Below are 16,279 nucleotides of genomic sequence, written 5' to 3' on the forward strand. Positions count from 1 at the left end.
ACACACACACAAAACAAAAAGGGTTCGACTTTCAAACAATTCCACTCCACCCAAATTAACCCCCTAGTCCTAATCCCCGTTCCCTAATATTCCCACCCCACCCAACCGAAGGCCACCATCTCTTCTCCGTTCTCTTCTTCAGCCTTCACATACCCATACATTTTAAGATTAACTTGATATTTATATTCATTCAATGCGTTTAAGAAGTGACTTTTCTCAATTGTAAGGGATTAGTGATCTTGCTAAAAAAGAGTAAAAAAAAGGTTGCATCAAATTGTTGTTTATATTAAGATTAAGAATAAAAAGTTGTTGTTGATCGTTTATTGTTTCAATGTTATTTTCATCTAATTTTTTCAGCTTTATATTAGGATCACCCGATGTTAAAATCCTGAATCCGTCACTGATTGAGGTGTGGGTATATCATGATTATCATCACTCTTTATTTTGATGTTTAAAACGAGATGAGTTTTTGTCAAAGAAATAAATGTTATATGGACTTATATCAAAAGAACCCAACAATCAATTGGCATATGACGATTGACTGACGCATGGAACATGACGATTGATTTTCCAGGTTTCCGCTATAAAATGGAGCAAAGCATTTACGTTTTTTCACACAGAAACCAGATCAGAAGCCTTTAATTTCGCCCTACGAAGTACTGCACTGGAAACAAAGTATACTAGCAAGTTGTTTTATAGGAGACAAAATGGCAATGGAGACGCGAGTTCTCATTGTGGTGGCCGTGGTGGCTATGTTTATATGCCTTCCCTCCGCAGCATACGCAGCCGAGGGAACAGCCACTTATTATACACCTCCTTATGTTCGTAAGTATATATTTCAACATTTTCAATGTATTATCACAATCTAAATTACCTCCTCATTGGGAAACTGGTGTTCTGTACACTGCTGGTTTTGCCATGGTGTGGAGAATTGGTGGCTCGTACATAACTTATGATGTCGATGCTCCTACTGGTATTAATTCTTATGTACGTACCAGTCCGCCTCGGAGCTCGTTCTTATCTTTAAATCAATCTGAAATAACGTACAATTTTTAGGGTCCAAGAATAAGATAAAATTATATTCTAGTCTGTCTAGAACCATAAACATCTTATGCTCACAAACATTTTGGTACATAGATATATGTATGTATAGAAGATTTCAAATTTTGAGTAGTGCTACATTTACAATCTATTTGTATCATTTCTCTAATAGAGGTAGGGAGCATTAACAAATGTGGATCCCATCACATTTAGAGAGATGATAGAAGTAGATGGTAAGAATAATTTACCTTTTGTGTATATGTAGTCATATAATTTTGTAATTGTGTAAATAAATAGTCAATGTTAACCCGGCTTATTCAACTAATCGTGTCGAAGGACTCAACTCGTTTATATATATGTTGTGATGTTTAGGTTAAACTTACCTATGTATCTTGTGACATGTAAACCTATGACTAATTTTCTGTATCTTTTTTATTTTATTTATCTAAATCTACTTATTCATGTTATTTCTAAAATCACATTTAACTTGATCAAGAACCCTTAAAAAAAAACCATTAAAAAATTTAGCTTCATAATTGCATAAATGTCTTAAATTGCATACTAATAATTGGAGAATAAGTGAATCAGGTTCTGCATATAATACTAGTAAACGTGTTGATCGTGTCAAAATTTGGGTTACCGAGTTTGGCACTAACCCAACTCGTTTATTATTGATTGTGCTTAGGAGATAATTTCCTGTTCTTTTTTATATGCCAAAACTGGCAACATGTATGCATGCCCTTAATTATGCATGTATTGTTTGGTGGACGTGCAGCATCCTCATGCAACGGATACCAAAATGATGGAGTGATGATAGCAGCAGCAAGCGATGCCATTTGGGGCAACAGAGCTGCGTGTGGAAGAAGGTACAGTGTGACATGTATCGGAGCCACCAACCAAGGTGTGCCACAGCCTTGCAAGGGGAATAGCGTTGTCGTTAAAATTGTGGATTACTGTCCTCCTGGATGCCGAGGAACCATCGATCTCTCTCAAGAAGCCTTTGCTGCAATTGCTAACCCCGACGCGGGAAAAATCAAGATTCGTTATACCCAGTAAGCGCGTGCACACACGTGTGTATATATATATATATATATATAAATATACCAATCTATATAATTTTTTTTCCTTTTAGTTAATAAAATTCATCATAATTAACCTCAAGAGTATAAAATGAAATTTTATTTCGTCTCGGTTTTGTGGTGAATATGCAGGGTTTGAAGCAAGCACGCTCTCCAAGAATGAATAAAGTAGTCATTTAGACTAAGGTGGTCATATCATATGCTCCAAGGACCACTTGTAATAAAACCTATCCAAGTAATTGTGTTTCACAATTTCAGACGTGATGAGCTGATGTTATGAATAAATGTGTGTTTATATATTCAAATAAAGAGTTTACATATTATTTTTCATTGTACAACATCTGCATGCACTTTCTCGAATATATATATATATATATATATATATATATATATATATATATATACGTATATAAAGTAGTGTTGATGCACAAAATCAAGAGGATTTTGGACCAACGTAAATCCGGCCGTGAATCACACAAACGCACAAGAACACAAAGATGTATCGTGGTTCACCTCAATGTTTGGGCTACGTCCACACTGATGTTGATTTTGATTCACTGTATGAATGTATGAATTACAATAGATCGGCAAGGGAGCTCTGTGGATGCAACCCTTGCCATTTTGCTCTTTGTTTGGCTGAGAGGGTATTGCCCTCTATATTGTGAGGGATGTGAGATGAGAGTCTCTGTTTCTTTTGTGAAGATCGGCAAGGGAGCTCTGTGGATGTAGCCCTTGACATGAATTCGTTGTTTTTCTAACCTTTGATGACACATTTATTTACTAAAATGAGTGTATGTAGAAAGCAAACCATTTAAAGTCTTAAATTCCCCCACCTTTATTAGCACACGAAGAATAAAAAGAAAGAGTGAGATCAACTAGGGGTTAGTTCTATTCTCATTCATTGATTCACTTATTCCTTAATTCGTTACTTCATTCCTAATAAGTAAATATGTCATGAATTGAATAACTCAAAAGGTAATCGAAGAGTATGAACAAAAACATTACTGTAAAAGAAAAAAATTAGAGTGCAAAAATCACTCAAAATGAATTAAGTAGGGTTTTTTTTTTTTTTTTTTTTTTTTTTGTTATGCCCCCTATAACACAATATCTCACATTCCCTTTAAACTCATATTTTGTCACTTAACGTCATAAAAAACAATATTCGCTTCACTTTGATAAGTTCTGTTTAATTCATTGGGATGGTTTAATGGGGTCTGCTTCAGAGTTCAGATCGTTTTGGTTAGCTATCTAAATAAATGGATAATTTCGATGTTGTAGTGAAGTTGTCCCACAAACAATCAAATTTTCAAAAGCTCCAAGCGTTTTTTTACCATGTTCTTCCTCTGCAGCAAAACAAAGCAATTTGAGCTCAGAAAATACGGAGAGAGATCTAGAGAGAGACGGAAGAAGGTGTTGTTTCCAGTGGGAGGCCAAGCGTTTTTTTTAAGGAAAACTAATGAAAATGGCTTGAAAACTTTGAGTTTTAACGATAAGAACAAAATAAAAGGTAAGGTGAATGGTACATGATTGACTTTTTAGTGTAAAAATATGGTTTTTCGTTAAAGTGAACAATACCTGGAACTTTTCGTTAAAGTTCCTTTTTTTTTACCATCTTTCATTTTTGTATAGTATATCATACATTTTTGTGATTATATCAATATAAGAAAACTGAGTTAAATCAATATCCAATTAGTTTTTGAGTATCATTTGACAAACATAAAGACAATATTTGAAGTCCTTTAAAGAATAAGGCATAAAAAAGAACGTCACATGAATTTTGACCCTATTCACAATATAGCAAATTGATTAAGACACTCAACTCACTTGTGGTGCAAGTTTCATTCTAATCATAAAATTATTCAATCTTTTGCTTAGTATTAATCAATATTGCCATGCCTGACATAACAAATAACTCATTTAAGAGTCTGACACCTCCTTAAGGTGTTCAAAGGCATTTTAAAATGACAAGAGTAACAGACACTCGCAAGGAAAATTGTGTGAGGGAACATAATTTTGGCACGGGTGCAATTTTTTGCGATTTGCAGAGGAAGATGGAGCCAGAGTTTTCTAATTTATTGCATGAAGTCAAGAAGGAATGGACTCCGACAACAACTGGAGGCATTCAGAAATGGGTCATTAAAACACGTGAATTATACAAGCCCGACAGAGTGCTACCCATCCCTTTGAACTTAGACAGCAACTAAGCACGCCCACTTTGTTATGTACCCATCGCACCATACTAGACTACATAAAATCAGTCAATATGGTGGTGGCGCAGGGTGGCTGCCGCGGTGGAACAGAAAGAACTAGCCATCTCAACTCAAAGCACACTCACTATAATTCAAACACGAGAGTCATCGAAACAACAAAATTTAGCCAGTGTATCAAAAATTGAAAGGGGTAAAAAAAAAATCAAGGGAAGCTACTAATGTCTCCTCCATGCCTACAGCGCCAGCCTACCATGAAACTCAAGAATTCCTAAATTCAAATTCCAGCGAATGCCTTCTTGCCAGTGCCGGAAGATCCAGCAGGAGTCACCTTCAACACGTTGAACCTCTTAGTCTCGAACAGTGGCCTGAACATTGGTAAAGTACCCAAAAAATGAACAAAATGAGCACTAGCGCATGCCAAATTACATACATAAACATGTAGTTAAAAACGAGCTAAGGTAAATCACCTGCACTGGCCGATGGTAACATGATCTCCTTCCTTCACACGGAAGCATGGAGATACGTGTGCCGGGATGTTGGAATGTCACTTTTCAGATCTTAAGCTAGCGACAAGAACGAAAAAGATTTCAGAAGATCAAAGAGGTGTTGAAAAATATTAGTATTTAGGTTTACTTTAATGTTTGGTTTTCTGGGCTTAGCCTATTAGCATTAAGGTTTCGGTTTCTTACCTTTTTAGGGTTAAGCTAAGTCTATTATAAATAGTATGCTTGTTATTCAGTTAAGAACAAGTTAGTTATGTAGCTTCTTAGGGTTATGTAGCCGTTCCGGCATTCTCATGTGTTTAATAATATTCTTATTATTTTGTAGTCTTTTTTGTTTGGTATGTTCAACTTGGTACCAAAAGCGGTTCAATCTTTTGTGATTTAATCTGCTTTTGGTTGTTATCAGTTTGTCTGTCTGTATGTTTAGTTTGATATATAAAATTAAAACAAAGAAAAAAAGATTGCTGAAGCTATGTCGTGCCTCGCCACTCCGCTGCTTGAATCGATTCCGCAGCTATCCGTTGAACTCGTTGTCTGCACCAGCACCCATTGACCGCTGCTTCCCTTGCCGTACTCGCATCCCCCGCCGCTGCTGCACTAGAACCGACCCACCAAGTATGTTGTCTCGATTAGATCCCGATGACATTGCACCCCTCGCAGCCCCGCAAGCCAAAACCCGTCGCCATACCCATCTGCTCGTACCCGAACTTGCACCACCATCTGATTGCTTCGCTACTTAAACCTAGAAATCAATCGTCGCATCCGTTGCATCGTCGCCATGCCACCAAATCCCGCCTGCAACCCATCGTCTCACCACCACCTGCTGTAAACCCACATCGTTCGCTTGCTTGCGCGCCGCGCAGACCGGACCTGATAAACCCACCCTGCTTGCTACTTGTTGTCTGACCGAAACCAGATTGTGCCATAATTTGTCACTTTTCTTAATCATTGTGTTACGAAGCCCAAAAAAAAGGAAGGAAAAAAATAGAAAAAGAAAACAGAAGAAGAGAGGGAAAAAAAAAAGGTATGGAGCCCATGATCTGTTGGCTTATTATGATTTGTTTGAAGGCCTTTTTTAATTTTTTTTGGCCTTGTTGATTGAAGCTACTATTGGGCTTGGTTGGTTTTGAGACCTAAACGAGTTGTTAGACTGTTTGGAATTGTTTTGTGACCGTCACTTGAGTGATTGGACATATGACCACTCGAGTGATAGTAGCTTTTTGGTTCTCGCTGTTTGTTGCTACAATTGAGATATGGAAATCTTGTCCATTTAGTGATGAATTCTTTTCATACTCTCAACACTGGCCAATTAGAATCAGTTTGCCAGTTTGCCAGTCAAGTCAAGTCAAGTTTGCATGCCTGCTAGTTTGCCTAATGGAGCCAATCGGCATCTGCTTGTTTGCAAACTCATGTCATATGCCGCCATGAGTTTGAAGAGGGGGGTGTTGGAAAATATTAGTATTTAGGTTTACTTTAATGTTTGGTTTTCTGGGCTTAGCCCGTTAGTATTAGGATTTCGTTTTCTTACCTTTTAGGGTTAGGGTTAGTTTATTATAAATGACATGTTTGTTATTCAGTTGAGAACAAGTTAGTCATTATGTAGCCTCTTAGGGTTTTGTAGTCATCGTTTGTTTAATAATATTCTTATTATTTTGTAGTGTTGTTTGTTTAGTCCCTTACTTTTAAAACTTTTTCCTTGTACATACATTTTATTTTTATGGGTAAAGTACAAAAAACTACCTTAACTATTGGTCTCACGACACTTTCATACCTCATCTTTTTAAAATGACAATGTCATACCTCATCTTACGAATTTGTGCCAATGTCATACCTCCTCCATCAGTTTTTTTGTTAATTTCTCAGTTAAATGATGACGCGGCTTGATTCGGGACCCACTTTCTATTAAAAAATTAATAAATTTTTTTTAAAAACTAAAAAAAAATCATTTAATATTTTTTAAATATTAAAATAATAAAGAAAAGTTATAAAAATAAAAATAAAAATAAAAATAAAAACCAAACAAAACTTCCCCTACGCGCCCTCTCTCTTCTCCCCCATTTTCATCTCATTTCCTCTTTTTCCTACCTACTGCAACCTAGAAAAAAGAAAAAAAAAACTTTGTCCCTTTTCCCCATGCGCCCTCTCTCTTCTCCCCCACCTTCATCTTCTTTCCTCTTCTTCCCCTTATCTGCTGCAACCTAGAAAAAAGAAAAAAAAAACCACAAAACCTATCTTCATCTTCCCCGACCCCCTGCCCTGCAACTCATCCCTTTCTTCCCCCTCCTGTCTTCCCTAAACCATCTGCACCACCCTCGCACCCACTACCTGCAACCTATAAAAAAAATAAAAAAAAACCCAGATCTCGTTCGCCAGGCCTATTCCGCGGGTGGAGAACCGGTGCGCGGAGAAAATGGGGGGAATGTGTGTGGATTTAAGGAGTGGGGTGTGTAGAGGAGGGAAGAGAGTGGGGTGCAGGGGAAGACAATTGGTTTTTTTTTTCTTTTTTTTTTTGGGTTGCAGCAGATAGGGGGAAGAAGAGGAAAGAAGATGAAGATGGGGTAGAAGAGAGAGCGCGGGGGGGGGGGGGAGGGAAGGGACAAAGTTTTGTGAATTTTTTTTTCTTTCTTTTTCCTGGGTTGCTGCAGGTAGGAAGAAGAGGAAATGAGATGAAGATGGGGGAGAAGAGAGAGGGCACGCAGGGGGAGTTTTGTTTTGTTTTTTTTTTTCTTTTTTCTGGGTTGCAGCAGATAAGGGGAAGAAGAGGAAAGAAGATGAAGATGGGGGAGAAGAGAGAAGGTGCGTGGGGAGGAGGGACAAAGTTTTGTTTTTTCTTTTTTTTGGGTTGCATCAGGTAGGAAGAAGAGGATGGGAGATGAAGATGGGGGAGAAGAGAGAGGGGGAGGGGGGGGGGGGAGGGACAAAGTTTTGTGTAATTTTTTTTTTCTTTCTTTTTCCTGGGTTGCAGCAGGTAGGAAGAGGAGGAAAGGAGATGAAGATGGGAGAGAAGAGAGAGGGCCCGCGGGGGGGGGGGGGGGGGAAGTTTTGTTTGTTTGTTTGTTTTTATTTTTTTCTGGGTTGCAGTAGATAGGGGGAAGAAGAGGAAAGAAGATGAAGATGGGGGAGAAGAGATAGGGCCTGGGGGGGGGGGGGGGAAGGGGCAAAGTTTTGTTTTTCTTTTTTTTGGGTTGCAGTAGGTAGGAAGAAGAGGAATGGAGAAAAGAGATGGCACAGGGGGGAAGTTTTGTTTGGTTTTTTTTTTTTTAATTTAATTTTTTATAACTTTTCTTTATTATTTTAATATTTAAAAAATATTAAATGATTTTTTTTTTAGTTTTTAATAATTTTTTAATAGAAAGTGGGTTCCGAATCAAGCCACGTCAACATTTAACTTAGAAATTAACAGAAAAACTGACGGAGGTATGACATTGGCACAAATGCGTAAGATGAGGTATGACATTGTCAATTTTAAAAGATGAGGTATGAAAGTGTCGTGAGACCAATAGTTGAGGTAGTTTTTTGTACTTTACCCTATTTTTATTTTAAATAAATTATTTTTCTTTTCATTACATTTTTTTAATTATTTTGCGAATAATAGCTTTGTGGTGCATATTTTTTTGCAATAACTCACTTTCGTCGCACAAAGTTTTTAGACATGAATATTAGTCGTCCCAGGTTTGTATTTTGGCATTTTATGCGACAAACATATTCGTTCATAAAAATTTGGTGCGACGAATGAGGAACCGTCACGCCTTATTTTCCTCGACCAATGCTTTTGTTCATCGCGCAAAGTCTTTCTTCACGATCTTTGCACGACCAATTCTGCGCGATGAGGTTTTCATTGTGCATACGTTTGTGCGACGCTATTAAGTTTTGCACGACCAAGTTCTGTTCGTCGCACTAAATGTTAAATGTGGTAGTGATTGATTTTTACTTTAATTTGAGTCTCAACTCAATTCAAGTTCAACAAACTTTTAACAAAATAGGGCTGAAAATTTTAACTAGAATGAACGAGCCACTCAAAACCCTAAATTACGAGTGGGTGCGAAGAATATTTGAGTGCTTGTAATTGTTGCTCCATATGATTTTACAGTAAGCAAGGCTCCTATCATTGTGTGTGATTAGTTTACTTTTGTGTTCTCAATCACTTATATGTCATTTTGCTCTTATTGGTTTGAGGGAATAAAGGCTCAAACTTCCTGACATTTTCATGATACTTCAACAAATCCATTGAAAACGTACTAAATTGTCTAACAAATGGGCAATTTGATATATTCTTACTGTTGGAGGAAAGATCAGCAGTTTTCAGTTATACTGTAGAAAGGAAGAATACAAGAGAATATATATGAAGGATGACTTTTGAACGACAACTGAAATTTAATTTTATTGCTTTCAAATTTTTATTACAACACTAGGCCAATCTTATTATTGGCTATTTTTTAATAACATTCATACCTTTTGATAACAACTATGGATAAGTTCTAAGAGAGACAACTCTACATTGCAGAAAGTGCATTACGTTTAACACTTACATCATTGACATGATCCTAGTTGATCTAAGGTTGTTACATATATCCTCCTTAGGTTCCTGAGTAATTCTCTCTAGTTCCTGCTGAAATCTCTCCATGGCCGAGGATGGCAAACACATTGGTACCAATATTCCATCCTCAGTGTTGTTTTTGTGTTGAACGTAGAAGCTAATCAAATCCAAGGCCTTGGCGGGTCCAGCAAATACCGGCTGTCCCCATCCAAAATTGACATCTCCAAAACCTGCACGCGTATTATCAGAAACTATTAAATAACTTCCTGTCGATGAATATTGAGGTCGCCCTCTTAGTACCATAAGATCTGCCACTGATCTTAAGTATTCTTCATTCATGGTAGCTTTAGCCTTCTTCACCAACTCCAAAGCATATCCCAGTGGATTTTTGCATAGAGGTTCAGCCTTTGAAACTGCAGCTGGATATGCAAATGCATTGCCATAGTATCCCAAGGGAAGACGTAGATTGTGGTGCTTTCCCCGTGCATTGACAATGCATGAGACTCGAACAGCCTGTTTTGGATTAATTTTAAGTGCAAGAGTGCGACATTTCCACAAACAGGCTGTGATCAAGTCAAATGTGGAGCAAGTGGAAATTAGGTGGGGTGGAATCTGTTTTCGAATGACTCTCATCTCCTTGGCACCAAAGTAGAAAGATCGTTGAACCATGTTTGACTGGTTACTGAATGCATATGAGCCATCAGAATGATCAATCACGTCTTCATATTCATGATGAGCACATGTAATTCTTGGTGGATTTCGAGCGAAAAAGAGCTTTCTCTCCCACACTGGTAGAATAGATGGTGCATGTGCGCCTCTTGCCATCTCCGCAATGGCGGTCAGGAACAGGAGCAATCCAGATGCATCACACATTGTGTGGTTTAGGCGCAATGCAAGTATGAAACCTCCACATGTAAGACAGGTCACCTGCATATTGCAAAAGTTAGTTACTAGACTTTTTTCTTGATCATCATATTCGTGCCAGTTAACAATTCTTTAGAAGAAAAGACCCAAAATAAATAAATAAATAAAAAACCATCTAAATTAGATGATCTAATTAGTAAACAAAACATTTCATAAAAATTAGGAATAAAATTCAAGAAAGATGGAGTCTCTTTGAAAGGCTCTCGTGCATGTTGTAGTTACTTGAAAAAGTCTTTAACTATAGAGGATTTTAGACAAAATGCTTATAGAAGAGAAAAATTTAGACAGAAGACAAAGAGGAAGACATGCAAAAAACCTAGAAGAAGAACGGCAAAGGAAAACCTACACAACAAAGGTGATGTGAGACTGGTAGAAAACCTAGGACCTAATTAGGCGGATACCAAGTAGAAATATAATTTCCTCAATTCAATGTGTATACAAATTTTACTGTATAGGATTAAACATAAGGATCGTCGAAGAAAAATTAGTTTCGAAAAATAATGAAAGCGTCTCATAATCTTTTCTTTCCAAAACATCCTAATGACTTTCTTTAATCATAAGAACAAAGAGGCGTGGTCATATTGTAGATAAGTTCAAGTTTAGGTGCGGTGGTAGTATGATAAATTTTCATTTATGAAAAGGGTTGCCAATTTAATGAAAAAAGTTAAAAACAGTTGCGGTGCCACCAAACTTCAACTTATTTACATTATTGTTAGTGCTTTCTTGTTTATGTCCTTATTTGTCATTAAAAATTTCGTATGTTGTTGATTACACTAATTTCTTACAAAAAATATCCGGGGTGTGTATGTGACCTTAACGCAAAAAACACTACTCATACCCTTAAACTACTTCAAATTTTTTGTAAAGAATTAATGGCTATGACCAAATATGAATACGAAAAACTAAATAACATGTAATTGATAATTAATTGACTCACCTGAACCAGCAGCAAAGGACAACCAATAATTCCATCAGAGCCTGGAAAATTAAATAAGAACTCCTCTAAGAGTGGACAAGGGGGTAGAATTGTGTCTCCTAGTTGCTCTAGTGTGACATCAGCAGAAGCCTCGACGAACAAGATACCTTCACCATTGCAATCGACCACGAGCTTTTTGTTAGGCCCTTCCCTAAGCCTTCCAGCTAAAGGGTAGTAATACACTAATGCTCTACTTAAGGCTTCCCTAATCACCTTAACGGGATTACGATTTTTATTAAGTGAAGGATTGGCTTTGTAACACATTATAACTGGAACCTGAAATCTCAAGCTTTCTTGGTCGTCAATATCAGAGAGAAACTTTGTTTCTTGAGGCGTTGGCTTTGCCGGAGTTATAAGTTCCGGCTGCAATCGTTTCACCTGAAGTATTGAGGGTAGCATCATTTCAATAACAAGCTTAAGAACAAGCAAAAGATCAAAGGATTTGGAATTTTATTTTGTGGTATGCATGCTAACTAAAAGTTGATAGTCAGTACTTATATAACGTTATGTAGATGCTCTAGGGTTCCCGAATCTTCCGTCCAAGTTTCCACCCGTTGTGAATGTGATTCTTTTTTTTTTTGGAAGACATGTGATTATTTTCTTTTCCATTAAAAATGTTGTTAGAAAGAAACGTTTAAATCGCTTTCCAAAAAAAAAGAAAAAAAAGAAAAAAACGTTTAAAATTAAATCACGCAATCAACATGGACTGCAAAGAAAAACATGTTGTTGAGAGCTATGTGCATGGGACCATTTCACAGTTCACACCACATATTCGGAGCTATGTGCATGGGACCATTTCACAGTTGCTATGTGCATGGGACCATTTCACAGTTCACACCACATATTCGTACATATACATTAATACTGAATTTCATTTCAACATCAGAAATCTGAATACTAACAGGGATATGAGGACAGGTGTACGGTAAAAAACCTTTGATAGGAATGGAAGGAAGAAGGCCAACATCGTACGTACCTTGCCCCAATTACAGCTGTGACTTTTGTAAAACATCGATTACACGTCTGCTATAAAGACAACATTGTTGTTGTATAAAGACAGGCATATTAGCACGGGAGAATAATGTTCCACATGGCGTGGAGCACGGTAAGTGTTGGGCTTCACACAATCTGTTCTGCAATCATGACGAAAGTTGAGGTTCACACAAATTGTATCAAGACTTTGTAACAGCAGCATGAAGGTTAGGAGTCGACTTGGAGGAGAAGATCGCGAGCGGGTTCAGCTAGCACTAGTTAACCGAGCCCCAGATTCCATGTTCATGGTTATCGGCTAATCCTCAACTCTTATGTTCGGTGCTTAACTTCTGAACATTGAACTTTTTGTCAAATTTTATGTTCAGCATGTTCAAATACATGATTCAATCTAGTTGTATTTTATTTAAGAAAATAGAAACAAACCCAAGAGGATTTCAGAGAAAAGTGACGGCATAGGGCAGAACATTGCAGCTCAAACGTCACTAACATACTTCAATGATTTAGGGTTTTGGTCACGATACCACCTTACATCTCATTTAAATTAGCTAGCTAACAAAAGCCTTCAAGACCCCAGTTGTGCTAAGCTAATCTAAACCTCACACCAAAGCAAACCTATCTCAGCCCTACACTTGTAATTTTGGACTGAGTCAACATATTTGGCCGTTACAAATTTAGAAAAAACTAAGGCATTACTTTTGTTTAATACAAAAAATTGGAAGCTAGAAATCAGTTTATGCATCAACACTCTCCTTCAAATTGTTTCTAGTTTTGACGCCAAGCAAATCCCTGAGGTATACAAAACCCTCCTTTAGCGTATCCTTAGTAAATATATCAACAGTTTAATCTTCATATTTGCAATAGAGTAATTCAATCACATTCTCTGACGTACAAAAGATCTCTAATAAAGTGATGGTTCCTCTTTTCATGTTTTGTTTTTTTAGTGAATCAGAGGATATCCTGTTAGAGCAATTACAAAGGTGGTGTTGAAATTTAGTGATATAGCATCTACTTTGAAAAGGTAGCTGGGTCAACCCAATAGATAAATAATCTCAATTAAAATTCTAGACGAGGATTCATGTACGGTTTCAATCATACTACATAACAGTGAAGAACAAAATGAAATAGAGTAAAAAGAACAAAAGACTCACAATATAATTCATGGGCACACAACCATTGAGAAATAAGTACTTTTACAAAACTCATCAAGACAGACATCTACTACACTTGAAGTTTTCTCTTGTACTTTTAATCTTGTAGCACACAGTCTTTCTTTTGCTCTCTTTTGGATGAACACGACGTACTCAACAGGTTCTCCTCACGACTAAAGAGATTGCACTCAACTTCGTCGCATAGATGGAAACAACTTCTTCACTCAAATGAATATGATGAATAATATGAAAGGTATGAAGTGTTTCACTAAGATCACTCTTCTAACCTAGCACTCAAGAACTTTGCTTTGAACCTTTTATGCTCAAATCTTATAACCAAGCAAAGATGAATGATAGGCTTGATTTCCTATGAAACCAACAGCCTAGAATAAAGGAAACTGGAATTATGTACTAGAATAAAATCAAATTGGGTTTATTTCTTAAAACTAGGCAATTAAACTGATATTATAATCTTCAAGATATGCAATGATGTGATTCTCGTTTCCTATATGAATGCACATGATACTCCAATATATGCTTTGATGTGCACGTTTTCAGTAATTAAACCTAGAAACTACGACACGAGTGGCGATACTTTGGATTAGTTTGGTATTCCTGTGCTTTCTAAAAAAAATGTGATTTTGCTGTTCTATGAGAATAAACAATTGTTACGTGTTTGGTAACTTTTTTTTTCTTTTTTTTGTAAAAGTGCTTTTAACAACAAAAAAACAGCGTCTGAGTGTTTGGTAAACTTTTATATAAATTATTGTGAATGTGTTAAATAACTAAAAAGGATATGGTATGTAGTGTGATATAATAATTGACAAAGATAATAATGTAGGGGCAAAAATTGTAATTTTGTAAAATATGTGGGGTTGTACTTGCCTTTGAAAATTTTATTAAATGAGCATTAATTACTATACTTCGAAAAAAAAAGCACTTTCTTTAAAAGCAAGATAGACTCTGCTTTTGTTTTTCTATGCTTTTCTACTGTCATTGACAATAGTTTTTTAAAAAATCACTTTTTTTTTTGTGTGTGTTACCAAACACACTTAATGTTCCAGATTTTTTAAAAGCATTACAATCCCAAACCAGCCCTTTGTTAGAATGTTTAGAATTTTCTCAACCAAATGGCTCAAAATATTTAGGGGAATACTATTATGTAGGTTGCATTCAGTGACTTGCTTAATTTCTTTTATTAGTGAATATGTTCTAGATTGTTAAATTATTTTGTATAAACTTAGCATCCATAAAGCATTTTAAGTTAAACCATATTCACTAGCAAGAGCATTTAAATTGTAGGGGGTAGAAGACAATTCTGAGATCAATCATGTTTCGAATGTTTACATTTTTGCAATTGATTTACAATTGAGTTGTAAGGAAAAACCAAAAGAGTGACCCTTCCATCCACAGAAGGTACACTTGAGATGAGCACGATGATTTTTAGTAATGTGATTCGTCTTGTTGCACTTCCCACATCGAGGTCCACCGTCTTCTGATTCGGCTTCTCGGCTAGTGGTTTTCATGGCGAATTCCGCAACTTCTGGTTGGGTAGTATTGTTTTTCCCACTGGAAACTTCAGCCTATCTCTCATGGCAGAGAACCAATGAGTAGGCTTTGTTTACTGTGGGCAGTGGCTCAAGAGAAGAGTGTTGCTGCGAACGGTGGCGTAAGAATCATTCAACCCCATGAGAAACTTCATGGTCTTATGTGTTTCAATGTACGAAACAATCTCCTTCTTTGTTTCACAACTACATGCCAGAATCGAACATAGTACTCCTCGTTCATCCTAGAGACTTTTTAGTTTGGTGAAGTAGGTACTTACTGTCATTCTCTATGTGAAATAGTTGGACGATGTTCATATGAGAAAATCTTTTATGTGCTTAATCACATCTTTTAAGTTGCCCAAACTCTCAATTTCTTTGCGGCAGTGCGCAATCGAACAACATGCAGCCTTGCCCCCACATTTCAAGGAAATATCTCTTTTTTTTTTTGTCGAAGGAAATATCATATCAATTGGGCAATTTCATGGGTGGAGAAGCTCTTGAGTATATAGGTGCAATCAGTGGCGGATCTAAAGAGGGATCTGGGAAGTCCCAGGACTCTTCGAAGAATCTAAATCGTGCTTTGAAATTTTCTAAGGACCCCCCGTACTTGAAGATGATGGCCAGTGCAGCTGCAACGGCATCGTCTTCTGTCTTCCTAGAGAAGACGATCGCGCGAAGAAATATTTTTTTTCTATTTTAAGACTTGGCCCATAATGTTGTTTGGTTTTGTTCGATTTTTTCTATTTGTTGTGGGCCTAATGTTTTGCGTAGGCTTTTGGTGAGATGGTTGGCGTGATGCTCGTTTTCTTGTTTTCAGGACCCACTCTTTCTTTGTCTTGCTTTTTTGGGTCTTTATTTTGTCAAGTTTCTTGGTAATTAATGAATTTTACCTTTGTATAATAATAATAATAATAATAATAAAATAATAAAATAAAAAAAACCCAAACCCCTATCACGTCCCCAGCAGTCCCACCCCATCCCTTCCTCAACTTGATATTATATTCTCCCTTAAAAAAAAACTTGATATTTATATTTATTTTGTGCATTTTGGTAATGATTTTTCTCAATTAAGAGGGATTAGCAATCTTGCCAAAAAAATGGTGGAAGAAAGGGCTGCACCAAATATTTGCATATGTATATTTGCTTATTTAGTGGGCTTTGATTTTATCGAATTGCAACTGTTTCAATGAAGATGACATTTTTCGCTATGAATATCATTGAGGGTCTACTTCTCAACAAAATGGGAGATCAATAGTTGCATGTAGAGGACATTTTTCACTATAATTTTTTTTTATCTTTATTATTGGGACCCCCCGAGTCT

At 36.7% G+C, this 16,279-nt stretch overlaps 2 protein-coding genes across 2 annotated transcripts; one reads left to right on the top strand and one right to left on the bottom strand.

Annotated features, from left to right (window-relative positions):
- The first annotated feature begins 228 nt into the window (after nt 1–228).
- Nucleotides 229–2,450, top strand: LOC103447326 (EG45-like domain containing protein). Its single transcript, XM_008386525.4, has 5 exons — nt 229–252; nt 369–411; nt 575–825; nt 1,817–2,093; nt 2,253–2,450. Exons 3-5 carry the CDS (start codon nt 708–710, stop codon nt 2,257–2,259), a joined length of 402 nt encoding a protein of 133 aa, XP_008384747.1. The 5' UTR covers nt 229–252; nt 369–411; nt 575–707; the 3' UTR covers nt 2,260–2,450.
- Nucleotides 2,451–9,187: 6,737 nt separating this feature from the next.
- Nucleotides 9,188–11,880, bottom strand: LOC103447337 (alcohol acyl transferase 1 allele GSd-like). Its single transcript, XM_008386535.4, has 2 exons — nt 11,232–11,880; nt 9,188–10,297 (listed from the first exon to the last, which is right to left on the bottom strand). Exons 1-2 carry the CDS (start codon nt 11,670–11,672, stop codon nt 9,359–9,361), a joined length of 1,380 nt encoding a protein of 459 aa, XP_008384757.2. The 5' UTR covers nt 11,673–11,880; the 3' UTR covers nt 9,188–9,358.
- Nucleotides 11,881–16,279: the final 4,399 nt, after the last annotated feature.

The sequence above is a fragment of the Malus domestica genome, chromosome 02 (assembly GCF_042453785.1).
Source record: "Malus domestica chromosome 02, GDT2T_hap1".
NCBI classification, from domain to species: Eukaryota; Viridiplantae; Streptophyta; class Magnoliopsida; order Rosales; family Rosaceae; genus Malus; species Malus domestica.

Excerpts from the sequence above, each read along its gene's own strand:
- LOC103447326 (XM_008386525.4), top strand. The coding sequence starts at position 708 with ATGGCAATGGAGACGCGAGTTCTCATTGTGGTGGCCGTGGTGGCTATG. Across the intron at positions 826-1,816 it reads TTATACACCTCCTTATGTTC|CATCCTCATGCAACGGATAC; the intron begins GTAAGTATATAT and ends GTGGACGTGCAG.
- LOC103447337 (XM_008386535.4), bottom strand. The coding sequence starts at position 11,672 with ATGATGCTACCCTCAATACTTCAGGTGAAACGATTGCAGCCGGAACTT. Across the intron at positions 10,298-11,231 it reads GTCCTTTGCTGCTGGTTCAG|GTGACCTGTCTTACATGTGG; the intron begins GTGAGTCAATTA and ends TGCAATATGCAG.